Genomic DNA, 15958 nt, shown 5'->3' on the forward strand with positions numbered 1-15958 from the left:
AGAATTGGGGCAGGGATCGGAGATAACCATTACCAAAAAATGCCATTAACATGCATGGATTTACAACGAAAATCGTTGTAGAAATATGCGTGGTAAAGGCATTTTCGTGGTAAAGGTTATGCGTAGTAATTGCATTCGCGTTGTAACACATGCGTGGTAAAGGCATGTGTTGCAACGGAATACGTTGTAATGTCATACAACCCCCTGGTACATGATAGTAAGACAAAGTCCTTCCAGAAATAAGTTTAGAGCAGGGATAGTGCCAAAAAGTTTCCTTTTCTTTAAATAGCATACAGTCATGCAGACACTATTTTTAAAAAATACCTCTCCCTTGTAGCAATCTGTGGACTATCTACTAACGTAGGAAGTATTTGTAAGCAAGGCTACGTTATCAGGTCAGAATTAATGCACAACCCTCCCTCCACACGGTGCCCAGAGTATTCGTCATAACAACTCTCACCCATCCTCTTACCCTCCATGCCAATGAGCAGCAGATTGGAAGTCAGCTGCCCCCAGCTGTGTTTCGCCTGCTGTTTATTAATCCAGTTCCAATTAAAGCCTAGAAAATCCACCACAATGTTCTTCCCGACAGTGTCATTCAGCGTCTGCTGCAAATACAACCTGTATAGAAAAACAAAAAACACACACAATAAAAGATTTCCTCTGTTCTACGGTTCGACGTCAAGCCACATGTTACTAGTAACAGACAGAACTCGTTTCTGTTCAGAGACCATACGCGCATTTCTACACCATCGCAATGAACAGGGGCTCCCTCAGCTAAATTAAAGTTGGTTGGGGCAGTTGGTACGGAAAGGCTAAAAGACCACATTTAGAATGAATTAGATTATTAGCCCATACTGGATGACAACAAAAAACATTTTGTAGCGCTTGTGATAGAATTGGGATGTTCCATTTCATTTCTGCATTACAACTAGTTTTGTTGTTTTCGATTGCAATTTATTCAAAACTCAATTTAAGAAGCTTTGCGACTGTGTGCAGCTAAGTGCCTTATGCCGGATTTTTTTTTTAGGAAACAGACGTATGTGATCATAGCTGCATGAGGATCCCATAATAACTGTCTAAAGTAAATTAATACTAGCAGGGATTTTTTTAGGACCGTCAGTCACATTGAAAAGGCAGTATATAGCTCCAAACGACAGCATTTCCCTATTCTTTCGGAAAAAGACAAAGAAAAGAGGGAACTTCGATTTGGCAAAGAACGCAGGCACATGACTAGTTAATGCACAGTAACGTTCGTAGAAGAGAATCCTCTGTAAGAGCACACCTCTCTGGATGGAGTTACTAGGGAAAATATGGTCAATGTCCTCCTCTGCAAATCATCATCCCTTTCGCCAATCAGTCTACATGATTCTGGCCAATCACCACTGTCCTGTTGTCAGCCACCTGTGATGTTGGGAGTCCATGACTGTGTAAATATTTTTCACAACGCAAAACGTGGGACTCAGAAAATAGCCTCAACCCAGCCAACCACATCATCTCAAAATTTGAACATGTGATTGTGTCATTAAACATTGAAATTAAAAAAAATTGAAGGAGAGGATTAAAAACACTATTTCTCCTTAAATATAATGTAGTGATATTTTCAGTAATTTATGTGGTGCCTCACCACAGGCCCCATAGAGACCAGAACAGTCTGCACAAACCCTACAAGGTCCCCAGGTGGCATCCGCCTTTTCACAGTCACTGACAGTATTGGTGTCACAATGCACCATAAATATATGCCCAGAGCAGCACAGGGGACGGCTACAGGACACCCACAGCCCAGAGTAGCACCTCACATGAACTCCAGTTATTTATTTTATTTATTTTGAAAGTTTTATATAGCGCGAACAAGATCTTTGCAGATATCAGAGCGCTTTACAAGGACAAGGGGGTGATAGGATAATAGTATGTAATAGTTGAGGTAGTTAGGTACAAGGTGCATAGTTACATAGGTAGGTCAAATTACAAGAGGTAGGTCAAAGTTGAAGTAGTGTAGGTACAAGGTGCATAGTCAAACAGATGCGCCAATAGTATAAAGGTACAAGAAGAAGGAGCATATACTTGTTTGAGCGTGCTTAAAATGCTTTTGGAGATAGCATAAAGGTAGGCATAGTTGAGGTAGGTGAGTACAGGGTGCATAGTCACACAGGTGCATCAGTAGTACAAGAGTAGGAATAGTTGAGGTGGTGTAGGGTACAGTATGCAAAGTCAAACAGGTGCGTCAACAATATAAAAATATACAAAGAGGGAACGTATACAATCAAATAAGTCAATAATACAAGTAATACAAATAGTCCAAGGGGTCAGGCAGGTAGTACAGAGCGGATTCTTGAGAAATATAGAATAATAGATCATGTGTATTTAGCCATGAGGATCGCTTTTACTTCTTTCTTAAAAAGTTTGTGGAGGAGATGAGCCTGGTTTCAGGTTAGCCACTGCTGCAAGTTCAGGCCACATCAAAACCAGCAGCGGGTCCCAGCAGTGTTAGAAATATCCCAGTGGTGGTCGTAGGTCGCAACACCACACAGAGTCGGAAGGGAGGGCGCGACACAGCAGCAATATCATGTGTTGCAACTACTCCTAACACTATATGGCAGCAGGCAGATTCCGCTGGGCGTCCACAGCCCAAGGCACACAGGCCGGCCTCCAGTGCAGGCACCATCAGCAGCACCTCCCAGCAGCAGCTCCCAATGCCACGGCCCGCAGCTCCCCTCGGCACAGGCAGTACTCCTTAGCAAGCTGCTGGAGGTGTTTGCAGGTCGCGCCGCCACCGCAGGGCCATTCATCAGGATGACTAGTGGCTGACCGGCTCCTCAAAGACCAGGCGCAGACTTCTTCACAGAGCTGCCTGCGGCTAATGAGGCACAAAACAGGCCACGGTCGTCTAGCCACAACGGCTCCGGCCTCACGGACCAGCTCCCCCTGCAGCAGTCACTCTTGACCCTCCACCCAAGACAGTAAAGGAAGGGGGTCGCCGCAGTCTCACCAAACAGCGCCAGGAGTCCAGCCTTCATGCCAGGCCCCGCAGGACTGCAGCGGACCTCGGGATCTCCTCCACCTCAGGCACCAGTGCGACAGCAGGTAGCCCAGCCCACACGTAGGCTGTGCTGTACGATTACGTGGCTGGCTAGCAGCACCATATCATCAATCTGGCCAGAAATACGGCAATGCAGGTATGCTTAACTATGTCTGCTTGCCAATGGTGTGCAAAGTAGAGGAGAACAGCGTCAAATTGGCAGATGTCAATTTCTGGCTGGCAGAGCTGCACTAAAGTGCGTCCATCTCGTCTTGGGCATTCTAGTGTCCCCCAAAACATTGCTATAACAGACATATTCAAATGGCAATGCTAATTTAACCTTTGTTTTTTTCAGTAAATTTCAAAAGCTGTTTTTGTTAAAAATAAAAATATTTTATCAAACCTAACTATGATGCTACTTTAATCTTTGTCTTTTTCAGTGAATTTCTATGGCTTTTTTTTTTTTTAAACTAGAAGTAATATTTTATTACCAGGCGTACAGCCAAGCCCTCCCCCCTGTGCCGGTGCACAGAGGAGTTGACCACAGGGCCGAGCCTGCAGTCAATCCCTGTGGCAAACACCCCACAGGCCAACCCACCTGGAGGCCAACACCCCCCCCCCCCAACCCCAGCGTAGGCAGCCAACCCAATGTCACACACAGACTTTACTCAAGGGTGGAGAGGGGTTAGCCACATGACCAGTCTTCAAGCCAGACCCTGCTTCCAACTCCCCGGAGGCAGCCAACTATAATCAGTGCACAGCCTTTGGCAGTGCACAGCAGCAGTTTGGTCAAACGGCTTGGCCTGCTGCCAGGCCCTGTGGCAAAACCACCAGTCGGCTGCCAACTCCATAATGCGCACAGCATTTGGCATGTGCAATGAAGGTTTGCCCTTCAGCCCTCAGGAACCCATTAGCTAAGGCCAAAACACATACATATATAGCAGCTCTTTGAAGTGGAGCGGCTTCAGTGAAACGCGGCTCCAGCGAAACGCGGTAAAGATTTTCTGACTTTTCAGATTTAAAGATCGGTTTTGTTTAACCAATGTGCACATGAATTAAGGACCTGGTAGACCGAGGGGGCAACACTCGAATTTAAAGTATAACGAAGAAATAACAATATATTACGGATAATGTTTGATGAGGAGGCACGGCTGGAGGCAGTTGCGAGAGTGTTTGTCCAATAAACAGATATTGGAATTGTCGCCGTGAGTGCTGCGTGCTTTTTGCATCAGAGCCTTGTCTGATTGGGACCAGCGTGGCACCGTCACCCGCTATCAAGAGCACCCGGTCGCGAGTGAAGGAGAGCAGACGGACTAGTGAGCTTCAAAAATATATATACACATACACACATACATACATATACACATATATATATATATATATATATATATATATATATATACACATATACATACACACACACACATACACATACATATATATATATATATATATATATATATATATATATATATACATACACACATATACATACACACACACACATACACATACATATATATATATATATATATATATATATATATATATATATACATACACACATATACATACACATACACATATACATACTCACTGAAAAAACCATAGGTTTCAGGCCTTATATAGTTAGGAATTAGCATTTAAAAAAACCTTTGAAATTCACTCACAAAACTAAGTTTTAGGGGTGTTCTAGTTAGCTGGACATTTCACTCATACAAAACCATTGAAATTGCTCATATATAGTTAGTTGTACTAACTATATTTCACACACCCGCAATCCACTGCTGATGATGTCACATATTACATCATTCATGACATGGTCAGGGACATCACTGATGACATCTCAAATGACATCACTGATGACATCACTGATGGCATCATCCAGTGAATGTGGTTTGCTTCGTTATTTAAATATGCATTATATATATAGCAATTTGCATTGAAGTATGATTGGATATATAAAAATAAATATTTGGATGGAGGATTTAGTAGCAGTGTAATTGACTGTTTACTTTACCAATTTATAGTGTCTCACTAAATATAGTGGATAGTGATTAAACTGTGTGAATAGCTGTATCACTTTGTCAGTTGTTGTGTAAACTGGTTCTCCAGTTGGTTACTAGGTATGTGAAAGACTATATTAGTTATTGATTAGTTAACTGAGTATTTGTATGGGAGAGTGAATCTGTGTGTGGTTCGGTGGGGGGTGTGTGACTGCCCAAAGATGTGTGAATAGTTGATTCAGTAGATATATGAAGTTAAAACTACATGTTCTAACATTTGTTTGGGTGAGTGTATATCTTTATGGGTATGGTGATGAGCAAATATATTTCTCAATGGTAAATGTCCAACAAACTACAAAAATAAAAAGGCAGTGTATGTCTCAGTTGTTGTATATAAATAAGTATACATAAGACTCAATGATTGTGTGAGTGACTGTATGGATGCCTGTATACTTGTAATAATGAATTATAATACGCTAAGTATGACTTACTATCTAAATGAATAGATGAAGTGGTGTTTGTATAAGTGTGGAGCTAAGTAAGTATGTAGGTATGATCCATTGTTTGCATAAGTGAGTAGGATAACTTCATATGTGAATAGGCGGTGTGCTGGTGTGTAATGTCGATATAGGTGTATCAGTATTTTTGATAGTCTTCTATTTTTCATTGACAGCATGTATGAGTGAATTTACAGGTAAGTGATTAGATGTGTGTATACATCTAGGAATCACTGAGTGGGTTTTTAGATACTTGTATTGCTGTGTCAATGGATTGAAATATGATACTCTGTATTTTACAAAGAGTGATGAAAGATTTTACTAGTATATGAAAAGGTGTATGCGATTGTCATGTGGATGATGTCATCAGTGATGTCATTTGAGATGTCATCAGTGATGTCACTGACCATGTCATGAATGATGTAATGTGTGACATCATCAGCAGTGGATTGCGGGTGTGCGAAGTATAGTTATTACAATTAACTATATATGAGCAATTTCAATGGTTTTGTATGAGTGAAATGTCCAGCTAACTATAACACCCCTAAAACTTATACTTTGAGTGAATTTCAAAAGTTTTTTAAATGCTAATTCCTAACTATATAAGGTCTGAAACCTATGGTTTTTTCAGTGAATTTCAAAGGTTTTTTAAATGCTAATTCCTAACTATATAAGGCCTGAAACCTATGGTTTTTCAGTGAATTTGCAAGGTTTTTAAATGCTACTTCCTAACTATATAAGGCCTGAAACCAATGTTTTTTTCAGTGAATTTGCAAGGTTTTTTTAATGCTAATTCCTAACTATATCAGGCCTGAAACCTATGTTTTTTCAGTGAATTTCGAAGGTTTTTTAAATGCCAATTTTTAAATGTATTAAAAAAAATTTTATATACTGATTTACTATATTTTTGCAGGCAGGTGTTCAGAGGGCATGCCCCTTTTTTACAACACTCTGCAGTGCAGCTCCATGGCGCTTACTGGAGATACCTGTTGGACTAGTTCCCTCTCGGGGACCTCAGTATTGAACAGGAATTCATTTCCCAAGTTAAACTGTGCAAACACGCCCTGTAGAGTGTTCTAAATTGGGGGATTAATTTCCCTTCCATACTGGGGGTCCCAAGGGGCCAACTAGCCCACCATGAGCCTCCATTATGCGCAAGAGGGCTGCATTGCTTTTCCCCGGGGGGCGGCGGTCCCCGGGGAGGTGTAGGGGGGTGGGATTGGGGCTCCCCACACTTCTTTATCACTATGCCCTCACGATTTTGTCCCCCCGGGGGGTAATTTGAAAAAAAAAAGTAAAAAAAAAAAAAATTTGCCCTTGGGGGTCCTTGTGGGACCGCCTGGGCAGGCCTAGGGGGTCAGGGTGTTTCTACCCTGCCCCCTTTTTCTGTTCTACACGTTTTTCTGCTTTCTTGTGCCTCAGTCTACCGAGGCACAAGATGGCTGCCATTAATTTCTGTTTTGGAGTGTTGACAGACAGTGGCAGCCAATCAGCATGTAGCTCGTGCACGGGAAGGTGCGCGCTAATAGAAATATAAAAAATTTCAAATTCGATTTTCTCAACAACTACAGGAGGGATTTACACCATCTAAACAAAAGGCCGATCTGCGAATCAGACTACCATTTTGCCAAATTTCTTGTAATTCCATTCAGCAGTTCGGGCTGTAGCCGTGTCTAATCGTCCTATGGAAAATAACATGGGGAAAACACGTTTTGGGACCCCCCCTTTTTTCTCGGCCCCCACTTGACTAATCTACCCGAGACGTTCCAGGAAGAAGCGGAGCGGAACGGGCTATCTTCTTTGAGAAATTCGCGAAGATTCGTCCACCGGCGCCAAAGTTATTCCCAATAGAATGTTACGGATTTCCTTTGGAAAGTAGGTCCTAACTATATATACACATATACATATATATATATGCATACACATACACATAAATATATATACATACACATATATATATATATATACATACACATACACATACACATATACACATATACACATACATATATATATATATATATATATACACACATACACACATACATACACATATATATTTATTTATTTCACAACTCCCTTCTTTGCACGAAGAGAAAACGTCAGCACTCACAAAAGTTCCATTAGTACAGTGGACCGACATCCTCATGTGATTTTTCATTCATTTGCGTCACATAGTTATTTGGCATAAACACAATCTAGCCCTCTAGTTGGCAATTTGATTATCAGCCGCATTCCTTTAAAGACTTGGCTTTTATAATTTGGTTTAAAGTATTTTATTACTGCATCGAAAAAAGAAACAACGCAGGTCAACAATTACAATTGTCTCGGTTAGAATAGGGCAATCAATTCGCCATAGGAATGCGGCCTGTGGCTACAGTGATAGGAGATCAGCAGCTCTCAGGGTTATGTAACAGGCGCAAATGCTTGGGAAACAAGTCCAAAATCAACTCCCCCTTACTCAACTCCCCCCCTCCCTTCCCCATACCTATCCCCACCCTCCCACCCTCCGTACTGTGCTAAGAATGCCCCACTTCACCATCGCAGCAGGTTGCTCATTCCCCCGGTCCTTCCTGTTCTCAAGAGTGATTCATGTAGACGGTGCCGCCGGGGATGACAGTCGCAGCAGCCTAAGGTACCTGGGACAGGTAATTTCCCTGAATTCTGACTGTAGCAAGGTATGAAAGGGCAACCACAACTCCTCGAATGTATCTACCTCTCCTGACGCCATAAGGGACATCTTCTCCATCCCCAAGACATGCCACAACCTATGCAGCCAGCCAACAGCAGTGGGAAGCGTAGTGGTGCGCCAATGAATGAGTATGTTCTGGATCGCCGAACCCAATGCGATTGCTATTTGCCTGCCTTTCTTGGATTTCAGAGGATACATCAGGCCATTGGGCAGGCCCAGCAGAACATAGGCAGGGAAGCGCGGTAGTTCAATTTCAAAGCACCTGTCTATCTCCTCCAACTCCTCCTCCCAATAGGGGCTTAGTAAAGGGCAGTCCCATAGGACATGAGTAAGTGTTCCGACCTGCCCACATTCCCGCCAGCATGTCTGTGGGATATTGTGATTCATTTCGTGTAGTCTTGCGGGAGTGTAGTACCAGTAGGTGGAGATTTTTGTGAGTGTTTCAGTGAGCCCCGTGTGATAGGCGGAGTGTCGTGCCCGGTAGGAGATGTGATCCCAGTCAGTGCGGCTCAGCGGTCTACCAAGTTCCCGTTCCCAGCGCTCTCGACCGGGATTGTAGATGTGGGACGAAGGGGGTTGCAGGAGCTTATATAGATCCGAGATAAGCTTGGCGTCCGAAGAGCGCGTCACCAGCCATCGTTCGTAAGGTGTGAGTTTCCGATCAGCCAGTTCTCGCACCTGCGGTTGAAGCGCCCAGTGCCGCACCTGCATATATCTCAAGCGTTCCTTTTCAGGCAGATCGAATTCCCGTCGAAGGTCCAGGAAGGGCACGGCTCCTTCCGGGCCATACATGTGGAACAATGCAGAGCATCGAGCCTCACGCCAGCGCACATAAGCTCCGGGTTCCATGCCGGGGCCGAAGTCCGGATTGTCTATTATCGGTGTGAACGGCGATGGAAAGGTGGTGAGCTCGTGTTTGCAGTTCACAGCATCCCATACCTGCAGTGTGACCCTCGTGACAAACGACGCATAAAGGTTGGTGGGGCGGTGGGGTCTACGTAAGAACGGCACCTCCTGTAGCGGTCGACCCGGACTCCACAGACAATCAGTGATCAAACGCATACGTGATTCCATGGCTGAATACCAACACTATAACGATAACGACGACACCACCCGCGCTACGCAATGGGCGGCCCTGAAGGCGGTGCTTCGAGGCGAGTTCATTGCGATCTCCTCAGCGGAGAACAAGGAGCGTCAACTGAAACGGGATGATCTTACGAGCAAAGTGAGGGAACTGGAACAGGTACACCAGAGAACGGGGGCGCCCAGAGTTTGGCGACAACTTAGAGCCGCCAGGAAACTCCTGTCCGCTCTAGACATGGACAGAGCAGAATACGCGGCGCTACGCCTGAAACATAAGTACTATACCGGCGGGGACAGGTGCGGCCGACTCCTTGCGAATAAACTTTGCATGCAACACCAGAAACACCGAGTGAAAGAGTTGTCGGTTCCCGGCGGAGGGACGGCCACGGAGGACGACCGGATCGCGGACAGGTTCCGTCAAGATTATGCCGATCTTTACACGGGAATGCCCCCCTCGGCGCAGGATGAGGATGATTATCTGGAATCAGTTCTTCCTTCGCTTACCCCGGAACAGGCCCAGCACTTGGAGCGAGAAATCAGGCCCGAGGAGGTCATCACGGCGATCACTCGCCTTAAACTAGGGAAGGCCCCGGGGCCCGACGGATATACCCCCCTTTTCTACAAGACGTTCTGCCAGGAATTGGCGCCGATATTGACACGCCTCTTCAATTCGTTCTCGGAGCCCGGAGCTATCCCTCCGGACTTACTCCAGGCGACAGTGTCGGGATTGGTATAAATTAAGTTCAAGAGAGATTTCACTGTATCAGCTGTTATAGATGGCGGGTCCTCATCAAGGTTATGTGTGTATCCCACACTAGCTTCCTAGAGATGGCCTTTGGAGGTGCAGGGGCAGCAGGTCGTTGTGGAGGGGAAAGACAAAAAGGTTCAGATAATTGTCTAGGCTGTGGTGTTGAAATCAAAGTACAAGACCCCACAGTTGGTCTGTAAACTGGAGGAGACACTGCTTCCCATATTTTAGGGGGTAGTGGAGGAGTGAAAATGGCTGCCTGGGACTTGGATGATCCGGATCAAGTAAAGGTATCCAGAGTCACTTGGCTGAAGAGTTTGGAGACTATCATCATACTTGTGTGAATGCAGTAGTAGTCTTTGTTCTCAATGAAGCAGAAAGTCAATGTTCAAGTTTTGAAGACTTGTGCAGGTGGGAGCCTTTTGGATGCTGCCATAAGCCTCTTTCGCACTGAGCATCTCAAATCTTTCTGGAAAAGGGCACCTCCAAAATCTGAGTAGAGGTTTATGAAACTCAGCTGCAGTGGAATGAAAGTCATAAAAAGACTGTCTGTTATTGACAAAGTGAAGAGAGAGGCATCCTCAAAGATGCTGCTCTTGATTGTACCAAAGTGGAAAAGCGGTGCGTGGTCTTGCAATAATACTCAGTTATCAAAAATAAAAATCGGTGATGAGTAGGCATGACGGTCTATTCAAATTTAGGTAGAAATTAAGATCCTGGCCAAGAGAATGGTGCAGTTGACAAAGTATTTACGTTTTTGAATTTCTTTCTTCTCCACCAAACCAGAAAGAAGCCTGCTTCTTCTCAGCAGAGGCTTTGAGGAAAACATAGAAAGTCTGAGGAAAAAAGATGTAGGATTCCAGGTTCATTTTATCTGTGGCCTTGAAAGAAGAGACAGGAGAACAGTGTTCATTGACTCTTTGCTGAATAAAGGTCCTTCACATGCAAGCAACTATCCTCTTTCCCATGCCCTCAAAGTCTCGTTGTAAAAGACTTGCAGATATCTCGTTTTGTTTGAATGTGGAGGATGAAGTCAATAGGCACATCTGTTATATGGATTGTAAACAAAGATGTTCTTGATCCAACAAGCTGAGATGTTCGGAAGAGGGAGGTTTACTAAGAGCAAATGTAGAAGGAAACAGAACTAGGGCACAGCCACCAAGGAATCTTCTGAAGATGTAGGTGAAACAAAACTCCAACAAATGGACCAAAAAAACTCCAGACAAAAAAAGCGAAGAATTCTGGAGTGCAGCACTCAAAGTATTGTCACCTTATGCTGGATATGCAAAGGGGCAGGGGATTTACGCTGGGAAAACAACTTCTGCTGCTTGAAAACATGTGCTTGTTCATGCTACCTGCATAATTGCACCCCATAGTTGGATTTTTGTTATGGGGATTGTAGTTTATTTTTAATCCACATATGAGCCATCCATTTTAAACTGCGGTCCATGAATAGCAAACACCTGTCCAGATATTTGCTAAGCTATACAGCGGTTACAAAGCATGGTAAATTCAGGGGCACCACAAATGACTTACCTGTCCTCATCTCCCCTCTGTTGGATGTCTCGAAGTTTCTTCACAAATTCTGCAAATTTCATTTCCTGCCTTTGGGATTTTGGTTTAAAGTCTTTGAAATTAGCCATTTTCTTCTCGTCATAGTACAGAAACTTGTGCCCATTGGCACTGTAAACAGAGAAGTCCCCACAGCCAATGTTCTCCTGGAGGTAATCCAAATCCCATTTTAATGCTGTATAAACCAGGTTTGTGTCCGTGAGTACCACCGGTTCCTAATTTAAATCATATAAAGAACATGTTAAAAATGAAAAAATTGTAATAAAGAGATTCGAACAGGTACAGAGATTGAAACAAAAACTTAACTTTCAAATGGAGAGAGACTAGAGCAGCAGAGATTCGACAAAGATTTATTTAGTTAGACATTATGGCAGAAACAGAGGGCATGTGGAAATATATTTGGTAAATAAATTAAACTAAATTATCATGACCCAGAAGAACTGGAGATTCAGCCTGGCATGAGAAAGCGCGTGCTTTCCTCAGCACCATTCTCCCCAGAACATTATGAGCGTGTCTAGAGTCTGGACACAGAATAGTGTTTGGGAACGCCCTGTACCAGACCCCTGCGCAATTAATAACAGACATTTTCTCAGAACGTTCTTTTTTTAAGCTTTTGGAGTTAAATCAGCTAGATTTTTTTATTTTACTTACAGCGGATTTCAGTCACCCTTGTTCATCCATTGATCTGTTATTAATAGCCATTTTTCACACCCATTTCAGCATGCAGCATGGAACAATGGGTCAACCCACTTAAGCCACTTGCTAACGTCACTGTGTACATTCTGCCATTTCAAAAGAAGAACATCTGTGAAAGAGTTTCCTCAGTGCCAGATTGAGACGGGCTTGGCATGTTCCACAACATTTCGCCAAAACCATTAAAAAAAAACATTCACAAAACTAAAAGGCTGAAGGTCAATGCCCCACCTGTATGCTTCGCCAACGCTTATATATTGAGGTGCTTGCATGAGGAACGCTGGGAGGAGTGCTCCGTGAGGTCATGGAATAAGTGGAACCAGTCATTCGGCCTAAATCCCCCAGAAGGGTAGGGCCACACCAGTGGGGTGAACGCGTAGGTAGCAGAGGCGGACGCTTTATGTTGCGATGCAGCTTGTTGCCTCACGCCCCCCCCATGCCGCTCCCTCTTCTGGCTGATATTTATAAAGGAGCCAATACTGCCTGTAAATTGCTCTGTGCCTCATACTCATCTAGTTCCACAAGGAGCTGCCTGATACAATTGTATGAATTGGCCCCATCTACAAAGAAGTGAAAGGAACTAGCTACTCACCTCAGTTGTTGGGGCCACTATAGCCTTTGATCTGTGGGCACGCGTACTGGGAGGGTGGTGTGAGACACACATTGAGCGAGGCAATACATAGGGGAGTGCGCTCCCCTTAGAAGCGTATTTAATTTCCGGCAAAGCAGCAAAGTGCACCTGAGGATAGCTGGAGGGAGCAAGTTGAAACAAACAGAAGCAGCCTGATCACGATTGGGTAGGACACTTTCCTGCCCGATACAGTATGAGGAATTAACCCCAAAGGGACCTTGTGGGCTAGTTATTCTATCAAATACAAGAAGCAGGTCTGTAAATCCTGTGAAATAAGGTACTGGAAGAGCACAGTGTAATGTCAGCAAAAAATCTGAGATCCAGGAGACTGTTAATTGGGACGACATGGGCAAAAGCGAAAGCTAATAAGCTATGAAACAGAGATACCCTAGTCATTGCACTAAAAGGCAAGAATCTCTCGCTCGCTCTCTCTCGATCCCACCCTGGACCCAAACGGGGCACCTTAAGGCCAATAATGCTTGAACGCCTCTAATCCCGAGATGGCCACCCCAAAACCAACGCCCCAGGAGGAGAATAAACTAACATTTTATGAGGAACATTGCTCAAGAAAAGAAAAGATTTGGGCTTGCATAGTGCAGATTAGGCGCGCCTCCCCCACCCCCCTTAAGTATCCTCCTCTCTGGGCCTGGACTCACATAAACCACCAACAGCTCTTCCCATAGTGGACAAAACAGCAATATTATGCCAGGGGGATCCTTCTCAAAGGGTAGCCATTGGCACCTTGGATGAAGACTTTGCGATACCAGATATACTTGTAGAACTATGTAGGAAATATGGGCAAAAAGAAAGACAAATTACAGCCATTGGCTTCTCTGCCTCCGACACTACCTTCTGGTCTGCAACTATTTAGTAGTGCACCCTCAAAGCACTCCCCTTTACTATCACAATTATCAGAGACACCAGATCTGGAAGTAATCGACAATAGGCTGTCTCCCTAAGGACCGCTAGGTAAAGTTCTGACCACCCTACTTTGCTTCGAGAGGCTCTCAACCTTAATCTTAAATCTGCAGGAATATTTGTAAGGGGGTCGGATACCATCCGTGATACAGTGACAGTGATACTGAGGGAATTTACTGACATAGAGAAAGATAAGACAAAGGGCCCCGGCCAAACAGTTTCACCAGAGTTCTTATCGACAATCGCAAAAGAGGCCAGCAAAAATATATGGACACAAAATCATCTTTGGTTCTCAAGCAGGAAAATCGAACTGTAGAACCATCTTCAAAGAATCCCACATGGTGGAAATGCCAACATGTTCTATAAGATATATCTTGATATGGATACGGCTACTCCCCTGCACCTAGAGTGGTTACTGAGTAAATACTGAACATAAAAAAAAGAAAGGGGTTCCTAGTCTTACATCTCGCCCTAAGCTGGACACAAATGTGGGTGAGCTGTGCCCTGTCCAGGTAAAATCGATAGGCAACTAAAAAAACTGAGATGGAAGGAAATCTTTAACCGAAGGATCACAAAGAAAAAGCGCAGAAAACTGCTTTTCAGCGAGGGAGTAGATCTCTCCCAAAGCCCGAAACAGTTACCAAGGCCACAAGAGTCGAAGCATATTTTGAAATCGTATTCCCTTGTGGGGGACCCCTCAATATGAGACTTCAAGTTCGCCAATCGAGAGGAGTACAGAGGGGACAATGGCAGCGTTCCTAGCTGGTCAGTCATCTTCCATTTAGTCTTCTCTGAATCCAATGACCATCCCTTTGTGGACTCAAGTATGAAGAAAGGTACGGTGGATTGTCTAATCCTGAAGACAAAGACCATAAGTTGTGTAATAGTGACGCATATATATTGGACTTCATCTCACCCTTTGATTGTGATCTAATTTTAAATAGGTCTGCTCTACTTGCTTGCTTCATGGGCATTGAGTCTTTAAATTGAATTCAAAGCAGAGATATTACTTTGGTCTCTTTACTACACACAGGGGTAAGAGCCACATCTAGAGTGTCTTTTTAATACAAAATCATTGTAAAAACGACTGCAAAACTCTGAAAGTTTGCAATGTAGAGGTATTGATATCCGACCTGTGTTGGAAGAGAGGGAAGGTTTGGAAGCAAGCATGAACCAATGCCAGGGTAAAGAGTGCGGTGGGGTAAGGGGGGAATCATATTCCCAGTCGCCTCCTTGGGGTGCTCCGATAGTTGATGTTCAGGGGCTGCAAGATCACCTAGGAAAAACATGGTAGACAGGTGGCATACAGGGAACCCATAACAATCTTTGACCAAAGTGTACCCGATAAAAAACTAAGATGGAATGTGTTGCCTAGTGTTCTAAATGGTGCATGTGTGACCAAACGCCCTTTGCTGCCCCATAATTAGCAATGAGCTAAAGATGGTCTTCTGGAACGCAGCAGTAGTAACAATAGTAGGGAGAAACCACAATTCCGAAGCTCTCTAAAAGCGGATGTGATCTGCCTCCAAGAGACATGTGTTGATAGGGAATTTCAGTGTGACTATTTTACTCTAGACTGTAAAACTAGACTCTCTAGGAGGGGACACGCTAATGGTGGGAGTAGCATTTCTCCTGTCCAATAGATTCAAATGGAAGTATGACTGCTACAAAGATTCCTCTAATTTATTTAAGACAGTAACTGTGCTCCATCCTGGCGGGGAGCAAGGCACAACTTATTTATTTGTAAATGCTTATACTCTGTCTGATGAATCCTATGATGCTCTTATGCATACTTTTTTTTCTTTATCAAAAAATGTCAGGACAGGGACCAGGTTCCCCGTGTAAATTTGGTATGGGGATCTAAATTGCTAAAATATCCAATTAAGCTCTGAACCAATTTTGTGACGCTGAAAAAGAGGCTCTGCGAATCCCACCCCCAATTGCCTTGCCTCCAAACTTAAGAACTGATAAGAGAGGGTCGCTTATATATGATCAATTGAAAAGTAATGATTAGAATATCAAAAATGGGAGACACCCCTTAGACTCCGCCGCACAATCCTTATGTAAATCTTCATGGGGAGGTACAATCTTAGATTTTT

At 43.9% G+C, this 15958-nt stretch overlaps 1 protein-coding gene across 3 annotated transcripts in view; it reads right to left on the reverse strand.

Annotated features, from left to right (window-relative positions):
- HIF1AN (hypoxia inducible factor 1 subunit alpha inhibitor) overlaps positions 1-15958 on the reverse strand; it is a 170364-nt gene that overhangs the window by 144270 nt on the left and 10136 nt on the right. For all 3 annotated transcript variants that reach the window (XR_015295931.1, XM_086922245.1, XM_086922246.1), the window contains exons 2-3: positions 11582-11832; positions 473-621 (exon numbers count right to left, since the gene is read on the reverse strand). Coding sequence is in view for 2 of the 3 variants with exons in the window: in XM_086922245.1 (XP_086778371.1) it covers positions 473-621; positions 11582-11832 (400 nt within the window). In the remaining variant the exon portion in view is untranslated. The remainder of the gene's footprint in view (positions 1-472; positions 622-11581; positions 11833-15958) is intronic.

The sequence above is a fragment of the Lissotriton vulgaris genome, chromosome 5 (assembly GCF_964263255.1).
Source record: "Lissotriton vulgaris chromosome 5, aLisVul1.2, whole genome shotgun sequence".
In the NCBI taxonomy this organism is placed as follows: Eukaryota; Metazoa; Chordata; class Amphibia; order Caudata; family Salamandridae; genus Lissotriton; species Lissotriton vulgaris.